The sequence below is a fragment of the Telopea speciosissima genome, chromosome 4 (genome assembly GCF_018873765.1).
Source record: "Telopea speciosissima isolate NSW1024214 ecotype Mountain lineage chromosome 4, Tspe_v1, whole genome shotgun sequence".
NCBI classification, from domain to species: Eukaryota; Viridiplantae; Streptophyta; class Magnoliopsida; order Proteales; family Proteaceae; genus Telopea; species Telopea speciosissima.
This window is the reverse complement of record NC_057919.1, coordinates 5,721,014-5,741,008: the sequence shown is the minus strand read 5'-3', so window position 1 is coordinate 5,741,008 and position 19,995 is coordinate 5,721,014. Positions and strand designations below refer to the sequence as shown.

The following is a 19,995-nucleotide window of genomic DNA, read 5'->3' as shown; positions in this document are numbered from 1 at the left end:
TATAGAGGGAGTCTTTGGGGACCTGTGGGACTTTCACGAGTTTCGAAATTGCAGAAACGTGTTGCAGCACCCACTTCTTGGCCGAATCGTTGTCCCCTCCAATTCGTTGCCTTTTTAATTCTTCCAATTTCTCATATAATGACGGAATGATCACCTTACCCTTACCCGAAAACACTGTTCAAGATAAAATCCACTTCCTTTAGAGAAATTGAAGATATCTGCGAATTAGAGGTGATAATTACTCTTCCTGCCACAATTGGAGACTGAAGAGGATGAGGCGTAGACGGTCCAGATCTTTTCTTGAAAGTGGGAAATGTCGACATTGAGGTGGGGACATATTGAAACGTGGCATGCCTGGAGGAGTTGCGGCGCGGAGAAGGGACGCAGACTGATTGGCAAGATGTTTACAAATTATACCACAACCGGTGGGAGGACGAGATTCTATCATCCGACACAGTGCCTTGGATTTTTCATTGTTTCCTTGAATGTAAAATACAAAAAACAAAATGAAAAAGTGAAAATATTTTACATTGAGGAAGATTTTCATGGAAAATATTATTTGTACAAAAAAAAAAAAAATTACAACCAAACAACACATGAATGTAAATGCATTATCTTGCTACAAGAATGCCAAGTAGAGACTCAAATCATGATCTCCTACAACACCACAACCTACAAGGTAACAATGATAAGAAGTATAGGTCTTTGGATTACCATGTCTCAAGATTTCAATCTCATATCCTTTATATAGGTCCATAATTTTAAGGGTTTCATTTTCATTTACATTGAAATTGTCTTAAACTTCCCAAACTTGTATTTTCAAATAATTTTTTAATTTTAAATCTCCAAATAGAAACATGGGATCGTAACCAATTTACTAGGCTGATAAAATAATATGGTCAATTTATCCACAATTTTTGTGAACCAACAAAAGTGTCATGCTGTAGATATTTAACTTGTCAAGAGTACCTTATGGTCCTTATATCACCATTAGGAAATAATCTCTTTTTTTTTTTTTGACTGAGGTTTTCTTCATTGTCATCCTATCTTTTTGTGATTGGATGAAACTTTAAGGGGCAATGTTGAACTTCATATAATATAAGTGCAAAATTTTATGATCCTCGATTCTCTCTCTCTCTCTCTCTCTCATAAGTCATAATAATTAAAATACGATAATTCTTGGAGCACGCAAGATAGAGGAGCACATGAATAATGGGATTCGGCTCCTTTTCCTCAGCCCCCAAGGAGTGTCCAGTGAAGCATCCAATGGTTGGGCTGCTGGATGATCACATGGATGTGTGTTTACATGGGGCCCATTCATTGGATTATTCATTGGGCACCCATTGGGGCGCAAGGCTCATAGGAGAGGCAATTTGGATCCTCTATTGTCTAGATACAGCGAGGCGGTGAATGACTGCCTTATCCCTACTCAGGCAAAGATAAGGTGGTCATTCTCCGCCTTGCTATGTCTCGATAATACCGTCCTACTGGGCAACTCAACAATAAAAGATCTAAACCCCAGGAGAGGAGCTCGATCTTGAATGATGTGTGATGTAAATGAAGATAACAAAGAATTCACGTGAGAAGAAAGAGATAGAAACGAAGGACGGTAGTGCACCTTCCCCTTATAGAACCTTTCTCAGAATTTAAACCTTATAAAAAGAGGCATATGATCAAATGGACAAAATTTTCAACCTCCCAACGGTTATAATAGCAACAAAGAACGCGTGGAGTGGAATTCGGTGATGTCATGAATAAATATTAATATTAGGAGCGGGTGTGGTGGGAATGGAGGGCGTGGGGCACGGTGGATGCTCGTTGGGCTTGCGTCGCCGTCGTGGATGGCGCGTGGAGTGCACAAGGCTTTTGTCATCTTTTTTGGATGGAGGACTCAGGAGTGGTGCTTTACTTCTTTCTGGGTTGTTTTTACGACAAAGGTATAATATACCCACTACTACCAAGCAGCTTTTACTTTTTCCTTTTCTGTTTTTTTTTTTTTTTTTGGGTACAAAGCAGTTTTCACTTTTCTAAAAACTTAACACCACCAACTCTCGTTCGCAAAAGGAGAATGCTCGAATTTATTTTTTTCCTCTACAAATATGAAGATAAGAATGAGAATCCACCGAGGTTGGAGTCTAAGAGAAAGAGAGACTTGGTTTTAGTGCACATATTAGTAACCCATAAAATCAATACGATATTGATATGGTATTGACTTTGATCGATTGTATCAGATAAAATTACTTATGAATTTTTTTTAAAATAAATTTTCTAACTGTTTTACTCTTTTTTTTTTATCATACTATGGATACGATATCAATATCAATGATTAGCAAAACCGATATGTATCATCGGATACGATTCCGATACTTAGAACCATAAGAGAGAGAGAGAGAGAGAGAGAGAGAGAGAGAGAGAGAGAGAGATTACTATCGTTTGCTTATCCCCATAGTTTTGTTTTGAGGTTTGTCGTTGTAGGGCGCAGAACAATTTCGGACACTGCAAGTTGATTCTGACGAGGGACGAGTGACGAGGGTACACATGTTTAGATTCCCAAATCTCAATGCTAAAACCAATGACTCTAGGGATGATTGTTAGTTACTCTTCTTTCAACTCCACTATCATTCTTCCTGTCCAGACTACGAATCACTTTTACAAAATCTAGAATATTATTGGACGAATCAGCTGATTCAAATCGAAATCAGAATTGTGGAGATCGATTCCACCTTTAAAACCTCACTCCAGAGTCCAGACTCCAGATTCCACGACGTTTCTTTTTCTTCTCAAATTCTTCTGAAAAAGAGTCACGAGTTGTTGTAACCGAAACGAATAAAAAAGGGTGCAATTTACTGACATACTCATATAATTCTAAAAATTTTCCTCAGGGACCTAGTAACAAAGATAACATGCAAGGTGGGTCGATTCCTTTAAATTTGAAGCTCTCATAGACTCAGACTTTATGGGGTTATAATGGTCTTTCAGAATCAGCCCACAAATCCATACAACTAAACACACCGAGTCAAAGGCAAAACGGGCTTAGCAGCATGACCCATATGATTTACGTCTAGTGGCATAAGATTAAGAAAGTCCTTATAATTAGATGGATATAGTATATACTTTGGATTATTCATGTGATTGTTTCTAGAATATTTTCAATGTTTGGGTATCTACATTGTTCATATCTTTGAATTTTAGCTAAACTTCGACTCTATTTTTCTCCAAATGTAAAACCAGATTGGACTCAAATTTTTGTGATAAATAGTAAATGGAAATATTTAGAGATGTCAATTGGTTAGGCCCGAATGGTTTCGATCGGACCTAATTGGTTCTCATTAATGTAAGACCCCGCACTGTTACCAACATTAATAGTAATCGGGCCTTGTAGGGTAGGACATAGACATTTCTATTCCGGTGATTAGTTACCAGTTCGTAATCGGGTTGATCAGGCTTTAAATGGGTTAATTGACTAATCGAGCTTTACACATGTATTATAAATGGGATGTAAACTAGGTTGTTTAACAGTGCCAGTCAGCCTCGGTCGAACGTCTATTGGGCTACAACCAAACACTGTTAACTCGCACCTCTTATTATACAAGATTAAGACTCTCTCGCCATAATAATCACAAGGTTCAGATCTCCATGGGTGCTAAAAAGAACTTTTTATGGTTCTATATATCAACTATATGTGTCTTGATACTTAAAAAATTATCTGCTTTGAGGAGGGACAAAAAAAAATTTACCAAAATAAAAAGGGAAGGGACAAAAGTAAAAAAACTTCCTTCCCACTAAAGATGATCTCATTCATATGCCAAAAGAGTAGTTAAGATAAAAAGAAAGGATTACGATAGGCTTATTTGGCTTTGGGTCTCTTCTCACATGCTAAAGAATTAGTTAAGATCCTGTTCTGTAAAAAAAAAAGTTAATATTGATTCTGATTAGGACATGCATTCGGTATTTAGTGCATCACTGTTGAAACCTTGTAGCCAAGTTGAATTGATGTGTTAGCTTTTGTTTGCCCATCTAGAACTGTTGTTACTCTGTCATTAGGTTAGGATTGGATTTCATTTGGAATAATTCATATCTTATCGTCACCGGCTGTTTCTTTTTCACAATTAAGTGCCCTTCATGCTGCCATTAAGAGTATTTAGAGGAACATTTTATACAAGAAAAAGAGTTGCTACGTAACCTCAAAATTGTTACACATTGAGAGTTAAGATTTAACAAACAAAATTCTCTGAGCCACTAGAGGAAGGGTTAGCCAGCACATTTTCTCTTTCTATCTATTTTCTCTTCACATAAAATGACTTCATTACCCTCCTATGTCTGAAACCATTTTGTTGCATAACCCTCTTCCTAAAATTTATTAGTTAGTCAACCTATTTTAAATTCCCAATCCTCATTAAATCATCTACGGGATTTGATCTCAATACTTGGGGGCCGTACTCATCATTGTTCGCTAAAAACCTGAACGGTGGATTTTCCAAAATAGTCTAAGTGGAAGATTAAGGACTAAGGAACACTTGTAAACTATTAAATAATGTATTGAATTATGCAACCAAATATTGTAAAATTTCTCTTAAAATCATAAATGTATGAATTACCCAAATCCATTTTTAAATAAAGCATGGTAATAACAGCAAAAGTCAACTAATAGCTAGGCCCTAAACACTAATTCCACTTTTGTGTATAATCTTAATGTAAATTTGCCCTCGGAATAATATAACCTTTTATTTTTTCATTAAAAAAAAAAAAACTAATAGTCTTGGAGGTGAAGTCGTGGAAAGAATTTTTATCAACTTCAAGAAAAGCAAACAAATAAATGTCAAGGAATCTAATGGACATGCAAGGATCACCTCTCTCTCTCTCTCACCGCCTGCATGAGGTAAGATAGCGGGCAGCACCAATGGGGGTTCTAAACGAGGTATCATACAAGATAAGAGGGTCAAGGTCATCATTTCAAAGGGGGAAGAAAAAGATATACATAACGGACGCTAGCTCTCGATATGCAACCAGTTTGTCCAATCTTTTTCCCCAAGAATAATTAAAAAAGAAATCCAAGCCATCCATGCATGTTGGTTTTGTGTTTGTTTCTCTATATCCATGATGTTGTCATCTCTATTTCATGTTGGTTTTGTGTTTGCTTCTCCATACCCATGATGTTGTCATCTCCATTTCATGCTTGTACTCTTGTAGAACTTGACCATGGGTAGAGGGAGAATAAGGTGTCAAACTCTTGGTTTGATCCGTTTTTTTAATATTTTTTTGCAGTTTTTTTAGATTTCAATTCGGCCTGATTCGGGCTGATGAGGAGTTTGGTTCACAAAAATTCCAATATAAAACCAATAGCTATTGATATGCTATCGATTTCTTTTAATGGCCCTTTATTAAGTCTATCATTGACTCGGTTTTGATTTTACATATATAAAAAACGAAGTATGTAAAAAAATCTTGAATTTATTGGGTTTTGATTTTTTTTTTTTTCCCTTCTAAAAATCAAAACCAATATTAATCTAATAAGGATTTGGTCTGGTTTATATGGCTTGATACAGTTGATTCGATCGATTTAATCCAATTTGACACCCTTAAGGGAGGAATTAAAGCCCATAGGCTACATGGTTATAAATATCGGTATCAAATCAGATGTATCAGTTAATCCATACCAGTATAGTCCATGCTTGACATTGATATTCCAAAACTTATATCGGATCGGATGTATCAGTTAATCTGTATCGGTATAGCCCATGGTTATATACTTATATTTAATTCTGATACGTATCAGTATCAGAATTAAATATAAGCAGTCGTGGATCGCGAACCTGATATTTATAACCATGCCGGCAGGTGGTCCCTAATAGCTTCAGCTTCATTAAATCAACAGCCAACAACAACTACAAAAACAAACAAACAAACAAACAAACGTTGGAATATTGGATTTTTGATGACATTCCAGTGGTCGGCCAAGCACTCACCTTGAGAGATAAGGAGAATCGGCACCCAAATGAAACAGAAACCTCAGTTTGTTTTTTTTGCTTTCATTACTTGTATTTAAGCCCAATTCGTCAGTGGGCATAGGACAATACCAGCTTTCACTTTCATTGGCCCTCCTTATCGATTCCTTTTGCAGTCTTCCATTCTTCCACTCTTCCCTCATTCCTTGGTTCACTAAAACAGAGATAGGATGAAGGAATGTTCTCTCTACCTCTCTTTTTTCTTTCTTCTTTTGGATGGGAGGAACTATTACAATAGAGTTTCAGACCGACCGGTCGACAGGAAATGCAATGTCCCTTCGATTTATTCTCTTTTTAATCAAACTATTGCCTCTAGGATTATCTCTTGGTGCACGGTAAGGTTGCTACATTGTGATCAAATCATCACGGGTTCGAGTTAGGAAATAGAATCTTTGCAAAAGCATGGTGGGTTAGGCTGTGTATATTACGACACTCCCCACACCCCACAGTAGGGGGAGCCTCGTGCATTGGGTACGTCCTTTAGATTGTTGTCTAGCTGTGCAACGCATACACTAGTGTGACGGCCAATGAGAGCATACACAGGGGGCATCAACCTAACTGTGATTTTCAATTTTATAGAGGGCATGAAGGTACTTTCGCTTGCTCATGTGTCTGGGCGCAGGAACCAAGTGACCAGGTAGCGTTCCCCCCCCCCCGGCCGCTCCCCCGGCTTTAATTAAACTTGTTTTTTAAATATAACCGTTTAAAAGAGTTTTCCAGCAAACAACTCCATAAAAGAGCATAAGAGGCCGTTAAACCAAAACCAACCCGATAAAAGACCGAACCGAACCAGAACAAACAGTAGCTTAACAGGTTGGTTTTGGTTGGGCCTATTACCTGACCAAAATCGGTTCAGCCCGACCAAAATGGATCAAACCAACCTATTGACACTCCTACAAATGTGGCAGTGGAGCTTCTCTTCTTTGCCCCCATCCTATTCTCCTACAACAGTTAGCATTTTGTAACAGTATTACCATCCTATCTCTTTTGTTCTGGTTTTGAAGATTGGCCACTATTGTTGGAAGATCATTCTTTAGTCTTGCTTCTCTTAGTGCTTTGGTGTTCCAATTCGAATTCCTTCATGCTTTGTAAGTAAATTTTTTTTTTCGCCGACAAGGAGATCTAGTTGCTTGCTTGAAGGCTTACTTTCCTTCAGGATGTACAAAATTTCTGCAATCCTTGAAATTGATTCAGTGCCCTTAATTTATCAGACTAGCTCTGTGTGGAAGGCAAAAGGGCAAGACCCTAGGCCTCTTTTATTGAATACTGAATTCAAATTTTGAATCATCTCCTAGTTATTACTTTCATAAGCTACTCAATGTGTTTTCTATTAAGCATTATGTGTGGACACCAATGGATTTAACTTCACAAGTCCATTACAGCTCATACATTTCTTTATGAATCAGAAATTGATTAACAGAGAAAACATACTAATTGTAACTCCAGGATAAAAGCCTTTTCTTCAGGGGACAACACGTATTCGTGATCCGGCAATTCTTAAGGATTGAGCAGTCTTCTTACCTTGTGAATGATTCTCCGGCATATTGGACATACCTTATTTTCCCCTTCAACAATCCTGCAAATACATCCTTCTAAGATCCTCAAAACTGAAACAAGAACATATGAAAATCAAATAATGTATACCTCTGAGCACATGCATAACATGTGGCACAGTGGCCACATGGTACAAAGAAGCAGTTGCGTTGTTCATCATAGCAGATTGCACAAATCTTTCCATCATACAAGTCCTCAGAGGAGCTACATATTCTCGAATCTGGATCTTCTTCACTTGTTCCGTAATCGATTTGAATTCTCTTCTCTTGCAGTAATGGAATTCTTTCAGTTACTGGTACTTCCTCTTCCGTCCTGTCCCCCTCACCCGCCCAAACTCCAAGGTACTTCAAGATCAACCAAAGAATGATTGCAGCAAATCCTAAAGGGAAAGAAAAGTAGGTTCATCAAATCATTGAGGCCAAGGGTGTCTATCAAATTGTAGAAAGAAAAGGAAGTATTGATAGAGCTTGTGTCTGGCTTTTTCATACCTAAAATTGCAAAATAAGTAAGCAAACGAACCATGAATGAAAGCTCAATGTACCATCCACTGAGGTCCCCCTGTAATTATTAGGCACTACAAGTTGAGAAGTTTATTCTTGAGGAATGAGATGGGATTCATTCTCATTAACTGATATAGAGGCAGAGTATTACATTGTTTGGAGTGGTCAAAACAACAAATTTCATATGGGGGAAGAGAAGCTGCAAACGACAAAAGCCATTTATCGATGAACACTTGCTCGCTGTTTTGGTGATATCATACATCTTTGATGAAACATTGACCTTCAACATCATTAAAATGCTTTTGGAGTTCATGTTCACTAAGTGGATGTAGTAACTGTCATCTTCCTCAATGATATATTCAGCTTGCCCATTACCTGAACAAAGTTTTTCAGATTAAACTGGATACTTAGAATTGAACAAGATTCTGTCCCTTTAGAAGCTCATAATCACCAGAGGATTTACAGTCTTATTTCTCTGGTCCAACAACCAAAAAGTTTATGTAAATGAGTGGACTAAGTTCAGGAATACTTCTCATTTAGTCTCTAACCCACCAACTAAAGCCAAAACTACTGATGAATTGTAAGCAGCTATCCTAAAATTATGAGAATTTCAAGTCCAATGACTCAAATGAACCCTCAGTACTAGAATTACTTCTCTGTTATAAAGCATTTCTGAACTAAAAAGCTGTATTAATTATTGCTTTATGCACTACTTAAGAAGACAAAATCTCCTGAATGGAAGGTTCTATTACCATGTGTTGGATTGGTAAGAGCAAGTAAATTTGAGGAACTCAGCAATGATCTCTTTAACTTCTGCTCTCCTGTTGGAGACAAATAAACTCAAGCACTCAAAAACCATAAAATAGAATACAAATTTTTTGTTTTCTTTTTGGGGTGAGGAGGGGAAATGGCAATACCTTTAGTTAACACCACTAGGAGGTCACTGAAATTGCTAATTGGAACTTCCCATCTCACATGGATCCTAGAGCCCTTGTTCAACCACAAAAAGAAACCCTAGAAGTGGAAAAATTGAAGCTCACATTTAGTTAAACTCTTCCTTTCATCAATATAAACAAAAAGGGAAAAATTAAAAAAAAAAAGAGCTTTTGGCATATTACCTGTTGGCGATACGATCTAATCACAAGATATTTGGAAGCATTCCAGTTTGTTTCCAAGCTCAATTCTGGCTTCTCCTGGAATCCGTAAAGAACAGAACCTTTCTTGGCAGTATCAATCACCTGAATCTGCTCTATAAAGATTGAACTTGTCTTCAACAAACGTAATGAACTCGGTCCGAGCACCATTCGACAATTCCCAAAATATCCATAATGCAAAATCAGTGATACTGCAGAAAGAAGAGAAGACAACTAGTATCAGAGTTTATGAAAGTACAGAAATTGAAATGAGAAGCAAAAAAATTATAGCACAAAATTACATGCCACATAACCATAGAGTTAATGGGGCAAGTAATCGAGCACAGCTTTCTTGCCAACTGTTCGAATGGCTTGGAGATGCATAAGCTAGTCTGTACATGGTCTCCTGAGAGTCTGCAACTGTATGTGTCTATACCTGCTTCAAGGAGTAGAAGTGTGTAGAAAGAGTGTCTGTGTATGTGTGTGTGTGTGAGAGAGAGAGAGAGAGAGAGAGAGAGATAGGGAGAGAAACAGGAATGGTGGAGAAGACCAGTGGATGAAGGATTTTGAACCACTTTGCTCTGAAGTCTCAACTACCTGCTTTTGTTTTAAGTATTGGCGGGTGAGCGGGAAGGTATGTGAATGGTAGTTGGTCGGTAATAATAACAGTTATGAGTGGTGGATAGCATGACCCAAGGGAGGACAAAATCTCATCCTCTCTGTGGTTCGGGTTCAAGGAAGGTATATTGGATAGTCCATTTACCCAATTCGTATTGGTATTAATTTTGACCGATACCGAAAAATGGACTAAAAAAACCAAGGGATCGATATTTTGAAAAACAAAAGTGCAAAACGGTATGATCTAGACTGGGACAACTAATCCGTATTGATAGCGATAGATATAAACATGGGTACCGAAACCGATACCTAGGACCACGCTGTGGCTAAAAGCATGACCTACCTTACTCATTCCCGAGTTCCGTATGTTTTGGACGTCTGGTCGAAAATCTTCGTGAAGAAAAACTCATTCCTTCTTATTTTTTTTTGGAAGATGGGCTTGGGCTTGGGCTTTGGCTGGTCTACTCTTTGAAGTCTCAGAAAAGACATACACACATAAATTGAAGGTTCGTGTATAGTAGTGTGTCGTGCATAAATTCTCTTCTTTTAAGGTGTCTTTGTTATGCATATGTTTTGAGTACACATGTGAAATGATATTATTATTCTTCTTGAAAAAAAACTGTATTATACTAAGAGAACAAGAAAATAAAATAACAATTTATAATAAGAAAAAAATCATTATATATAATCACTCTCATGATGGTCAAGTTGTTATAGGTAAACCCTCCTATAATTATTTCTTGCATTTAAAACTGCTATACTTGTGAATTTGACTCCATTGGTATATCAATAATGGGAAAAAGAGTGAGCTTAATCGTGTACATGGACCTTGTGTCCAGACATAGAAGTACACAAAATTATCGTCTCACCCTATTAAATAAAAAATATCAACCATGTTGATGCCCATATACGTGCTCTCATTGGCCCCCATGTTGGTGCAGGGCTATAAGAACAGAAAACAATCTCTTACCCATTAATAAAATAAGTCATTAATAAAAAATGGCTAAAAGTTTCATGCACGATCGTGTATAAGAGGAATCATTTACACTGATTTTTAGTAACCGTCAGAGTAAAGTGTTTTAATCTAAACCGTCCAAGAATAAACTAATTGTAGATAACTCCTATACGGTTACGGGTACCTTTCAATACCTTTTCAAATTCTTGTAAAAGACTTTTGTATTTATCAATAATGATTAAAAAATACAATAATTTAAAAAAAAGAAACCGAAACAACTTCCTTCTTCCTTTGTTTCATTTTCTGCAACTATTTTTTCAAATATGTTGTCTCTTCAAACAACTTCCTTTTGTTTCTTTTGCAACTCCTTTTTCAAATTCGTGGAAGATGCAAGCTAAGAAGGTGAGGAAGGTTGAAGCAGCGGAACCCACACACGAAGAAGAATTGACGACCCCCACTATGTTGAAGAACCCCATGTCCGTTGCTGTTGTTTCTGATGTTTGGTGCTCTCCGGGAATAGCTTTCGTCGTCGATGCTGACCCTGTTGATTGCGTTGAAACGAGGAAACCTGTGACAGGAAGAGGGAGAATCAATGGGAAAGGATAAATCACAGAGAGGTTTGCCTCTCCCCCCAACCCCTCCCATGCCTATTGATCTTAAAAGACGGGTGGCCGTCATTGTGGAGGTGAGAGAGAAAAGAGGGATTGAGTGGGGAGGATTCACAAAAAGAAAAAAAAAACAAAGGGAAAATCGGATACAAGAAGAGAAAAAAAATAACTGAGTGAGAGAGAAAAGAAAAGAGAGAAAAAAAGGAACAGAGTGAGAGAGAAAACAAAAAAGAGAAAGGAAAAGAGATAGAGAGTTTGGTCAGACAGTTCATCGCAGGCCCTTTCTGAGTCGGGGAAGAACCAAGCTTGTTGCCACTGCCGCTGACGCTGACCAGTGCTGCTGCCTCTTTTCATCCTCTCTTATTTTTCCTTTTGAACTAAACCCCACGAATCTCTTCTTGTTCTTCTTCCATTCAACTGAAACCCACCTTCCATTAGTCTATCACCAAAATCATCCATTAATCCCACTTCTACCATTTTTGTTTTACCCCACCAACATCAATCACCGATCCATTTCCCAATTCATTTTCTAATCTTCTTTCATCTTTCCTATCTTCTAAAATCCCAACCCAAATCAAAGAGAGAGTTTGGTCTGAGACAGTTCATCGCAGGCCCTTTCTAAGCTGGGGAAGAACCAAGCTTGTTGCCGCTGCCGCTGACGCTGACCAGTGCTGCTGCCTCCTTGTCATCCTCTCTTATTTTTCCTTTTGAACTAAACCCCACAAATCTCTTCGATCTTGTTCTTCTTCCATTCAACTGAAACCCACCTTCCATTAGTCTATCACCAAAACCATCCATTAATCCCACTTCTACCATTTTTGTTTTACCCCACCAACATCAATCACCGATCCATTTCCCCATTCATTTTGTAATCTTCTTTCATCTTTCCTATCTTCTAAAATCCCAACCCAAATCCACCGAGCCACTTTCTCTTCCATTTCTGTATTTGATGTCTTGTCTTTGGAATCCAAAATACCCCCACTTCTCCATTTTCATTTCCGGATCTTGTTATTCCATTTGGGAGGTATCTGCAACATTTGTGAAGAAGGCAATGGAGCAGTTCGTGAAGTTTGTTGTTGTTTAAGCGGTTCTCCTAGCATCACTTGAAGTCTCAGTTTCCATTTTTGTTTGGTTTTTATTTGTTCAAATCAGTTTGTAATAATCCTTTCCCCATTTTGATTCCCTGACTTGTAATAAATCCCTATCTTCTGCTTCCAAAGTTCATTGATCGATTGCATCGTGGAGCTACAAGTACCTTTCATGTGGTCGATTGAGATTTGAGATAGAGATGAAAGAAACCGGTGTTTGAAGAAGAGTTGCAGAGAACGAAAAGGAGTTGCAGGCCAAAAGTAAAGTAATTGAAAAAAGAGAGTTGTAGGGAACGAAACAACTTTACCTTTTTTTTCTCTAATCGTTTTAATTCCCTTTTTTTTATTTATTGTTGATATATACAAACGTATTTGAAAGAGTAACCGTATAGGAGAAGTATATATCATTACTTTATTCTTGGATGGTTCAGATTAAAATAATTCAATTTGACGGTTACTAAAATCCAGTGTAAAAGATCCCTCTTATACACGACCGTGCATGAAAATCGCCCCCATAAAAATTAAATTTAAATTTATTTGATAGGGAAAGAGGTGTCATTGCCAACACAAACCTACTCTTGCACCAATTCTTCGTAAGTCTCTAAGATTTGACATGAAACTTTACCAACAAAAAAACAAAGAGGAGACATGAAAAATAGAAGAAAGAAAGCATAAGAATGCATCCGACCACAGTTCTTTGATTCCAAGAGGAGTTATTATACATTGAAAGTTCATACAACTTCATGCCATTGTGAATTTCCTATACTATTTTTCCGCCTCTTATCCAAAAAAAAAAAAAAATTTAAATTACACTCAAGGCATATAAGTAGGGCAAGGTTTACTTATTTATGGTTAGACCATTTAACCCAAGCTAGCCTACAATTTTTTTTTTGCCTCGTAACAAATCAAATGAAATTGAAATTTGGTTACAGGTAGACAATAAGGTCCCTTCCATATAAAAATTTCTCTACTACCAAGTGGCGCACAAGTTACCAAGAGGATAGATGGATTTTTTTTTTTTTTTTTAAAGAGGATAGATGGATAATTATGTAAGGATAAATAATTAAATTTGATACGAAAATTTGCATATGGATAATCCAGATCATTTCTTAAATACTTAATGATTAGAATTTCTACATCACCCTTTCACATGACACAAAGGACGTTTTCGTTTCTAGTTATTCTAATCACCCAATAATATTGTATATCTAGGATCTCTAGAGGCTCTCTCTGAGTTGAGTTCTTCTACACCTATGTATATCCTGCATGCTCGATTAGAGGATGCCAAGTATCTCATTCATTGTCATTTACGTAAAGAGTTGCTATGGGAGTGAAAAGACACTTGGCATACTCTAACTGTATGTGCAACATACTCTAACTGTATGTGCAACATACTCTAACTGTATGTGCAACGTACACATACATGCAAAGGATCCTAACTCCCTCTTTGGAGACAAATTTAGCTCGTCTCCAAGGAGCACAACACGCCCAGGGTGCTGCTAGCCATAGGATTGTGCCGCACACATCCCTAGGCATGTGCCGAGATATGTGCGGCACAGCTCAACGGATGGATGCCCTGGCAGCACCCTGGGCGCTGGGCTCCCTGGAGATGATCCTGATCCCTTTGAGACCCTTACTGCTAAAATCTCTCCACAGATACTTTCTACAAATACTGGTCTGCACTAGAAGATTACACATTAATGCTGGAAATAAGAACAGCTCGTCAACTAATTTTAGCAGAGAGAGAGAGAGAGAGAGAGATCCTAAGTGGTTGGGTTGTTTAATCTCAGTTAGGTTTTAGGTTTTCCTTAAGGAGAGAAGAGTGAGAAATGGGAAGAGCAAAGCTGGAGATAAAAAAGACAGAGAACTCAACCAATAGAAATATCACTTATACTAAAAAGAGGAACGAGATCCTCAAGAAAGCCTATGAACTTTCTATTCTCTGCGATGTTGATGTTGCTCTCATCACCTTCTCCCCCACAGGGAAAGCCACCATTTTCTCCGGGAAGAAAAAGGTCTCTTTTCCTCCCTTTCCCTTCTCTTTCAAATTACAGTCTTTTTATCATCAATTCTTGCTTAAGGGTTTCATGTCTGCCTTGATCCTAGGGTTGAAGATGTTCTTTTGAGGTATCTCAGTCTCCAAGAGCATGAGGGAGGAGACCGGTAAACAATATAGATCTACTAACAAATTTAATTAATCAATTTAAGTTGATGCTAACTATCTTTTTTTTTCCTGTGTTATGATAACCCTAATGTAATTTCTTCTCAAAGGATTCCTCATTACAAGGTAAATACCACATAAATATATATGGTCTCTTTCATTCCTTCTGTTAGGGACTTGGGTAGAACTTATCCTCAAAAGCTAGACGAGGGTGCCAAAATACCTATAAACTCCCCACATTCTCCATTCATATTTGATATGAGACTATTTTTTCTGTCTTCGCCCTACCACAACCTTGGCTCTGATACCATTTGTTAGGGACTTGGGGTAGAACTCATCCTCAAAAGCTAACTTTTGACCTTCTGATCCTATTTCTTAATGTTTATCTTTGTTGGAGATTTTGATGCTCAAAAAATCCATTTATCAACCGCTTCTCCACAAGACCCTTGAGGGTATGAGGGATCAAGAAAATGAATCAAACTCTCATGAGCAACAATGGTACAAATTAGTTTTCTGTGTTCCCCTCCTTTACCTCTCATCTTCTTATTGTTTAACTAGTTTCACATATAAATCTTCTCCCATGGTCGTTAATTTTTTCTTGACTTGGTCTTCTCATATGTGAAACAGCAAAGATCATGGAGTGAAGGTATTTTCTATTGCATGCAAACTTCTTCTATAGTTAACCCCAAGAAAATCGATTTTGGGTTTCTATGCTTCAAAGCAAATGATTCTCTAACTGGACTGCTGCAGGATCTTGAGCAACAAATCCATGAAGTAAAACATCTATTGGAGGCTTCAAATTCAAAACTGAGGTAGCAACTTCTCTTGCAAAAGATTATATTCCTAAAGACCTATGGAGCCCAAGTTCTGTCCCTCTCCACGCGGAAGGGTAGTACGGGGAACCGATACCTTTCTCTGATGGATTTTCTACAGACTTGGGTAGAACTCATCCTTAAAAGCTAGCCGTGAAGGAGAGAGTGTCCCTCCACACTGGGTTATTTAATATTGTAAGATTATTGCTCTCGTGTGGAACCCCAACACATATGAATCTACCGTATTCTGTTGCAGGATGTATGAACTTGATCTTGATAAAATCAACTCCTTGCATGATGTTGATCACCATGAGTTGATGTTACAAGCATCCTTGAGCCGGGTTAGAGCTCGCATGGTAAGATTATATATATAGGACACTAAGATCTATAAATTATTTGTTAAGTTCCCCCCCCCCCCATCTTTAATGCCATCAAACCTAATCTTATTAATCTGAAACTCTGGTTTCTGTTTGTGATCTACAAGCGTGTTTTGCAAGAACAGTACTATTTAACTCTCCTGATGTTCAGCCAAGAGGACAAGATGCGAATGGGAAAGGATTAATGACTCCAGAGAATCTAAACCATGACCTGAATTTGTCATATCCCCCCGACTCACCCGCAGGTTCAAACACCACAAGCATCAACCACATTCTGGGCACCACCCTCGGCCACTTTACGAATCAGGGGTGAACCCGAGTAGAGTGAATATTTCCTGTATGACTTACCTACTATCAATTTGGCTTCTATGTAACCAAGAATGCATAACTGATAGAGAATTTATTTTGGATTTTCTATTGAAAAGATACAGAAGAATTAGCTCGATCACCTCCAACACATGTTCCTTTCTCGCTACAAAGCATGAAAATGAGTTGAATTGAAGAAGTGGTTCTCTTCTGAAATCTGAATATTCAGAGATGTTGCACTGCTGAGGTCCCTTTTTTAATAAAACAGTAATTAATAAGGGTTATTTCCCATTTACCTTCTATATGTCTCCAACTGCTAGAATTTTCAATTCAACTCCTCTACTTCCGCCTGCCTAGTACTGTGTGTGCCCCACACACAAGCAAGGTGGAATGTACTGCTTTATCCCTGCCCGAACACCTTACTAGAGCTGGGGTAAGGCAGTACTTTCCGCTGCACTTGTGTGTGGGGGCGCACGGCAGTACCGAGTAGACGGAAGTAGAGGAGTCGGATCCTAGAATTTTTAGAGTTGGATTTTAAAAAATAAAACCCAGCATGAGAAACATTGGATGTTTTAGTTTGATTGATATATAATTATAACTCTTACCAAAAAATATATATATATATATAATTATAACTCCTTTATTCGTTGTTGATGCCGTTAGAAAGCCTAATAATAAATTGATGGGAATGTGTTCTCGGGAGCGTGGCCTTGTGCCAGCACAGGGCCAATGGGAGCGTGTGGAAGCATCTGTCTAGGCTGCATTTCCATCTTTCATGGGGTGGGGCGGTCATTTGCCCCTCCCCCCACCTTACCCTCTGTGTCTGGGTGCATGGCACACTCTTGGACAAAGTTCTTTTTTCCTAAATTGATTGTCACGAGTTTGGATTACCTACCCATACATGTATGCTTATACATGGAGGGGTATATGTCCATATGTGTACACTTGTGCATTGAAGGGTATTTATGAAAGCAAAGGAATGCATTGTCATCATCTAACTATATGTGAAGCGTACATGTATGGCTAGGTGATCTAGGTTCAATTATCATTGCCAATCAATTGGGACTGAAAGGCGTTGGGCTCCTCTCCAACGATCCGCATCGCTCAGGGAATGCCCAATAAGCATCCAACGGCTGGGCTGACTGAGCCCACGCTGGGATGTGTGCCTCCATGCATCCCGATGCACTCCCTGAAGAGGAGCCAGATCCGACTGAAAGAGCTGGTTTCAATGTTGGCTGAGGCGGCTAAACCTGAGGCTGAGTTGGAGATGGATGACCTCATTCTTGATTGACAGCCGGGTAGCCGGTGTTAACCGAAGACCGGCTATGAGTTTGAACCTAGGTTTATGCAAGGCCTATTAATTGGCCCATCCCTAATTTAACAGCACTGGTCCTAGATTCACAATCAGGTCCATGGAATATATATATAACACTGTTTACTGTTGTTTTGTAGACTTGAGCCCATAAACTTAGTTTTAGGCCCATATGATAAAAATTGCTATTGGATGAATGGGCCTATCCCTGGCCCTCCTCTTCTTCATCTTCTTCTTCCTCTGTTGTTAAATGTTGAAAGTTAGGTAAGATAATACGAAATTATGGATGAAATGATGTGTTTCCGACCAATCTCCTTTTATTCCGTGACCATCAATCATCTTTCACGTTGTTTTGAATGGTTAAACGTGTTCAAACCCAAAAGAAGATAATAATAAAGCTAGAGAGAATTAAACTTTTGCCTTAACTAGTTCCTCTTCAAAAACAAATGGCCCATTAAATGTTGTATATTCCCTTTTCTACAAATCACAAAACATGTGAAAGATATGGAGATATTTAGCCAACCATCTCTTAAGTTAATATTCCTTATAATATGCATGTCTATAAATGGGTTCATCAGTTGCTTTGGTATGGATTTCATTTGTTATGCACTTCCACATTTGGTGTATTGGTGCTTAATTATAAGACCCCATCATGTGATGTGTCTCACAATGACTTGACAACATCACCCCCAATCCTTTCCTTTATAGCTATCATATGATTTGATATATCACATATTTAAAACTGCTTTTCATGCATCATTAAATGAAGTGTTTGGTCCAAAACAGTTTTGGTTTCCAACTCTTTGTGCCACACTGTTCACTTTAATGGAACTCATTAAATCATGGACCCACATTTGGTGTATTGGTGCTTAATTACCGATAAGGTCTTTTTTGCCAGTCAACCAAGCTGTTTATTTCTTTTAGAATAAAATGAAAATTACATGTTTTCAACCAAGAGGAAAGTTAAATAATATCTTCTAAAATAGGACAGAGGTTAAGTGCGAATAATGATGCTCTGGTTATAAGACTCCAATTGCACATGAAAACCCTTTGAAATAGCCTAAAATAAAAGATTCGAATCCAATGATTTAAACTTACACGTTACTCATGGCACAGCCCCCGATCGTCCCATATCTTGTGTACTTCAGTAAATGTTTATTTGTCAATTTTAAAAAAAAAAAAAAATTTAAAAATATCGGGAAAACATTACCCAAAGCAAGCACATGTTAATATAAGAATTCCGCGTATTACTATTTTACTGTAGGTGTAGGAGTGGTAGGACGCGTGAGCTGAAGTTATGGTTCCCTGACATGACATGGTCTCCCATTCATGGTTCATCCATCAAGACAAATAGACAATGTCATGAAAGCGCTCTAAAGTCTATAATGATTTTGACTCATTTTCAGAAAAGTACACAAAGAATGTATCCAATCCAATGTCTTTTTAAAACGTGGACAAAGGCTCTTTGAATATTCCTCCACTAGGGGATCACTTTTTATTCTTTTTTTTTTTAATTTTTAAATTTTTTTTTTTTGAAAATGGTCAAATATATAAGGGCTCAGTATTTTTATTTTATTTTTTATGAAAATGGTAAAATATATAAATTAAAGCGAGAAAATTACTTTATAGTTTTGTTGAGAGAGGAAGGTGAGGTATGATTATTGGGAAGATGGGACCATATATTTGTAGGGTTTTATTAAGATGAAATGTTGAGGTAAAGTTGAGGTAAAATAATTTTTCTCATGAACAATAAAACCAAAGTCCCACCAATTTGATAGCAAAACCAAACTTAACTCATATGTTATCAAAGTTTGTTGCAATTTATCAGATCATTTCAGTTTGTTACAGTTTATTATTAGTGCATACGAAATGACTGTTGCACCCCTGGTAATTTCTGAGGTTCCAGGGGATGATGTGACGGTCATTTCACGTAACCATATGTCAAAGTGCAAGGGCAGCGTGTCTAGCGTGATCGAGTGACGCTCTTTTTCTCAGTAATATTATATTTGTTTTAAAGATAGTAAATAAACAGGTGTTATTGAACTATTAGAGGCAGTTTAAACCACTTGTAACAAACCTACTAAAATTCAACCAAACATGAACTGTCAATGGAATTGCCTTTAATAATTCGTATTAGGGGTGCAAATGTGGCCCTGTCGACTTGAACCTGCCCAGAGCCTGAACAGGGCCTGGGCTGAGATACCTAACCCTGAGGGCGGGTTAGGGCTGGAAGTTTCTGGCCTTGAGTCAGGGCTGGATCGAACTAGGGTTGAGGCCTCGGGTTGAGTCTGACCAGGCCCAGAATGACCTTGTTTTAAGTTATACTATATATCTTATAAACTTTCAAATGGCGCACATATTTTGTTATATAATATATTATATATGAAGATAGTAAGTGATACACTATTTTATTATATTATTTTATGTAAAGTTGATAATTTTATCTCCGACCTAGTCAAACTTAGTCCAATCCATGCATCTCTCCCTTCCCCCACCCCATGATAAAAACCAATCAGGGTCAGCTTGGCCTGACCCTGAGGCCCTGAGGCCCTGAGTCAGAGTCGGG

General features: G+C 37.9%; 1 protein-coding gene across 3 annotated transcripts; it reads right to left on the bottom strand.

Annotated features, from left to right (window-relative positions):
* Positions 1-7,308: 7,308 nt before the first annotated feature.
* Positions 7,309-9,644, bottom strand: LOC122659762 (E3 ubiquitin-protein ligase APD1-like). Of its 3 annotated transcripts, none has more exons than XM_043854893.1 (8): positions 9,499-9,644; positions 9,178-9,404; positions 8,977-9,073; positions 8,812-8,880; positions 8,211-8,434; positions 8,048-8,117; positions 7,650-7,938; positions 7,309-7,581 (listed from the first exon to the last, which is right to left on the bottom strand). In XM_043854893.1, the coding sequence occupies exons 1-8, from the start codon at positions 9,590-9,592 to the stop codon at positions 7,503-7,505; spliced, it is 1,149 nt and encodes a 382-aa protein (XP_043710828.1). In that variant the 5' UTR covers positions 9,593-9,644; the 3' UTR covers positions 7,309-7,502. The 3 variants fall into 3 exon arrangements, with proteins under 3 accessions (XP_043710828.1, XP_043710830.1, XP_043710829.1); XM_043854895.1 differs by having other exon boundaries at positions 9,507-9,638; XM_043854894.1 differs by having other exon boundaries at positions 9,495-9,632.
* Between the last annotated feature and the right edge of the window lie 10,351 nt (positions 9,645-19,995).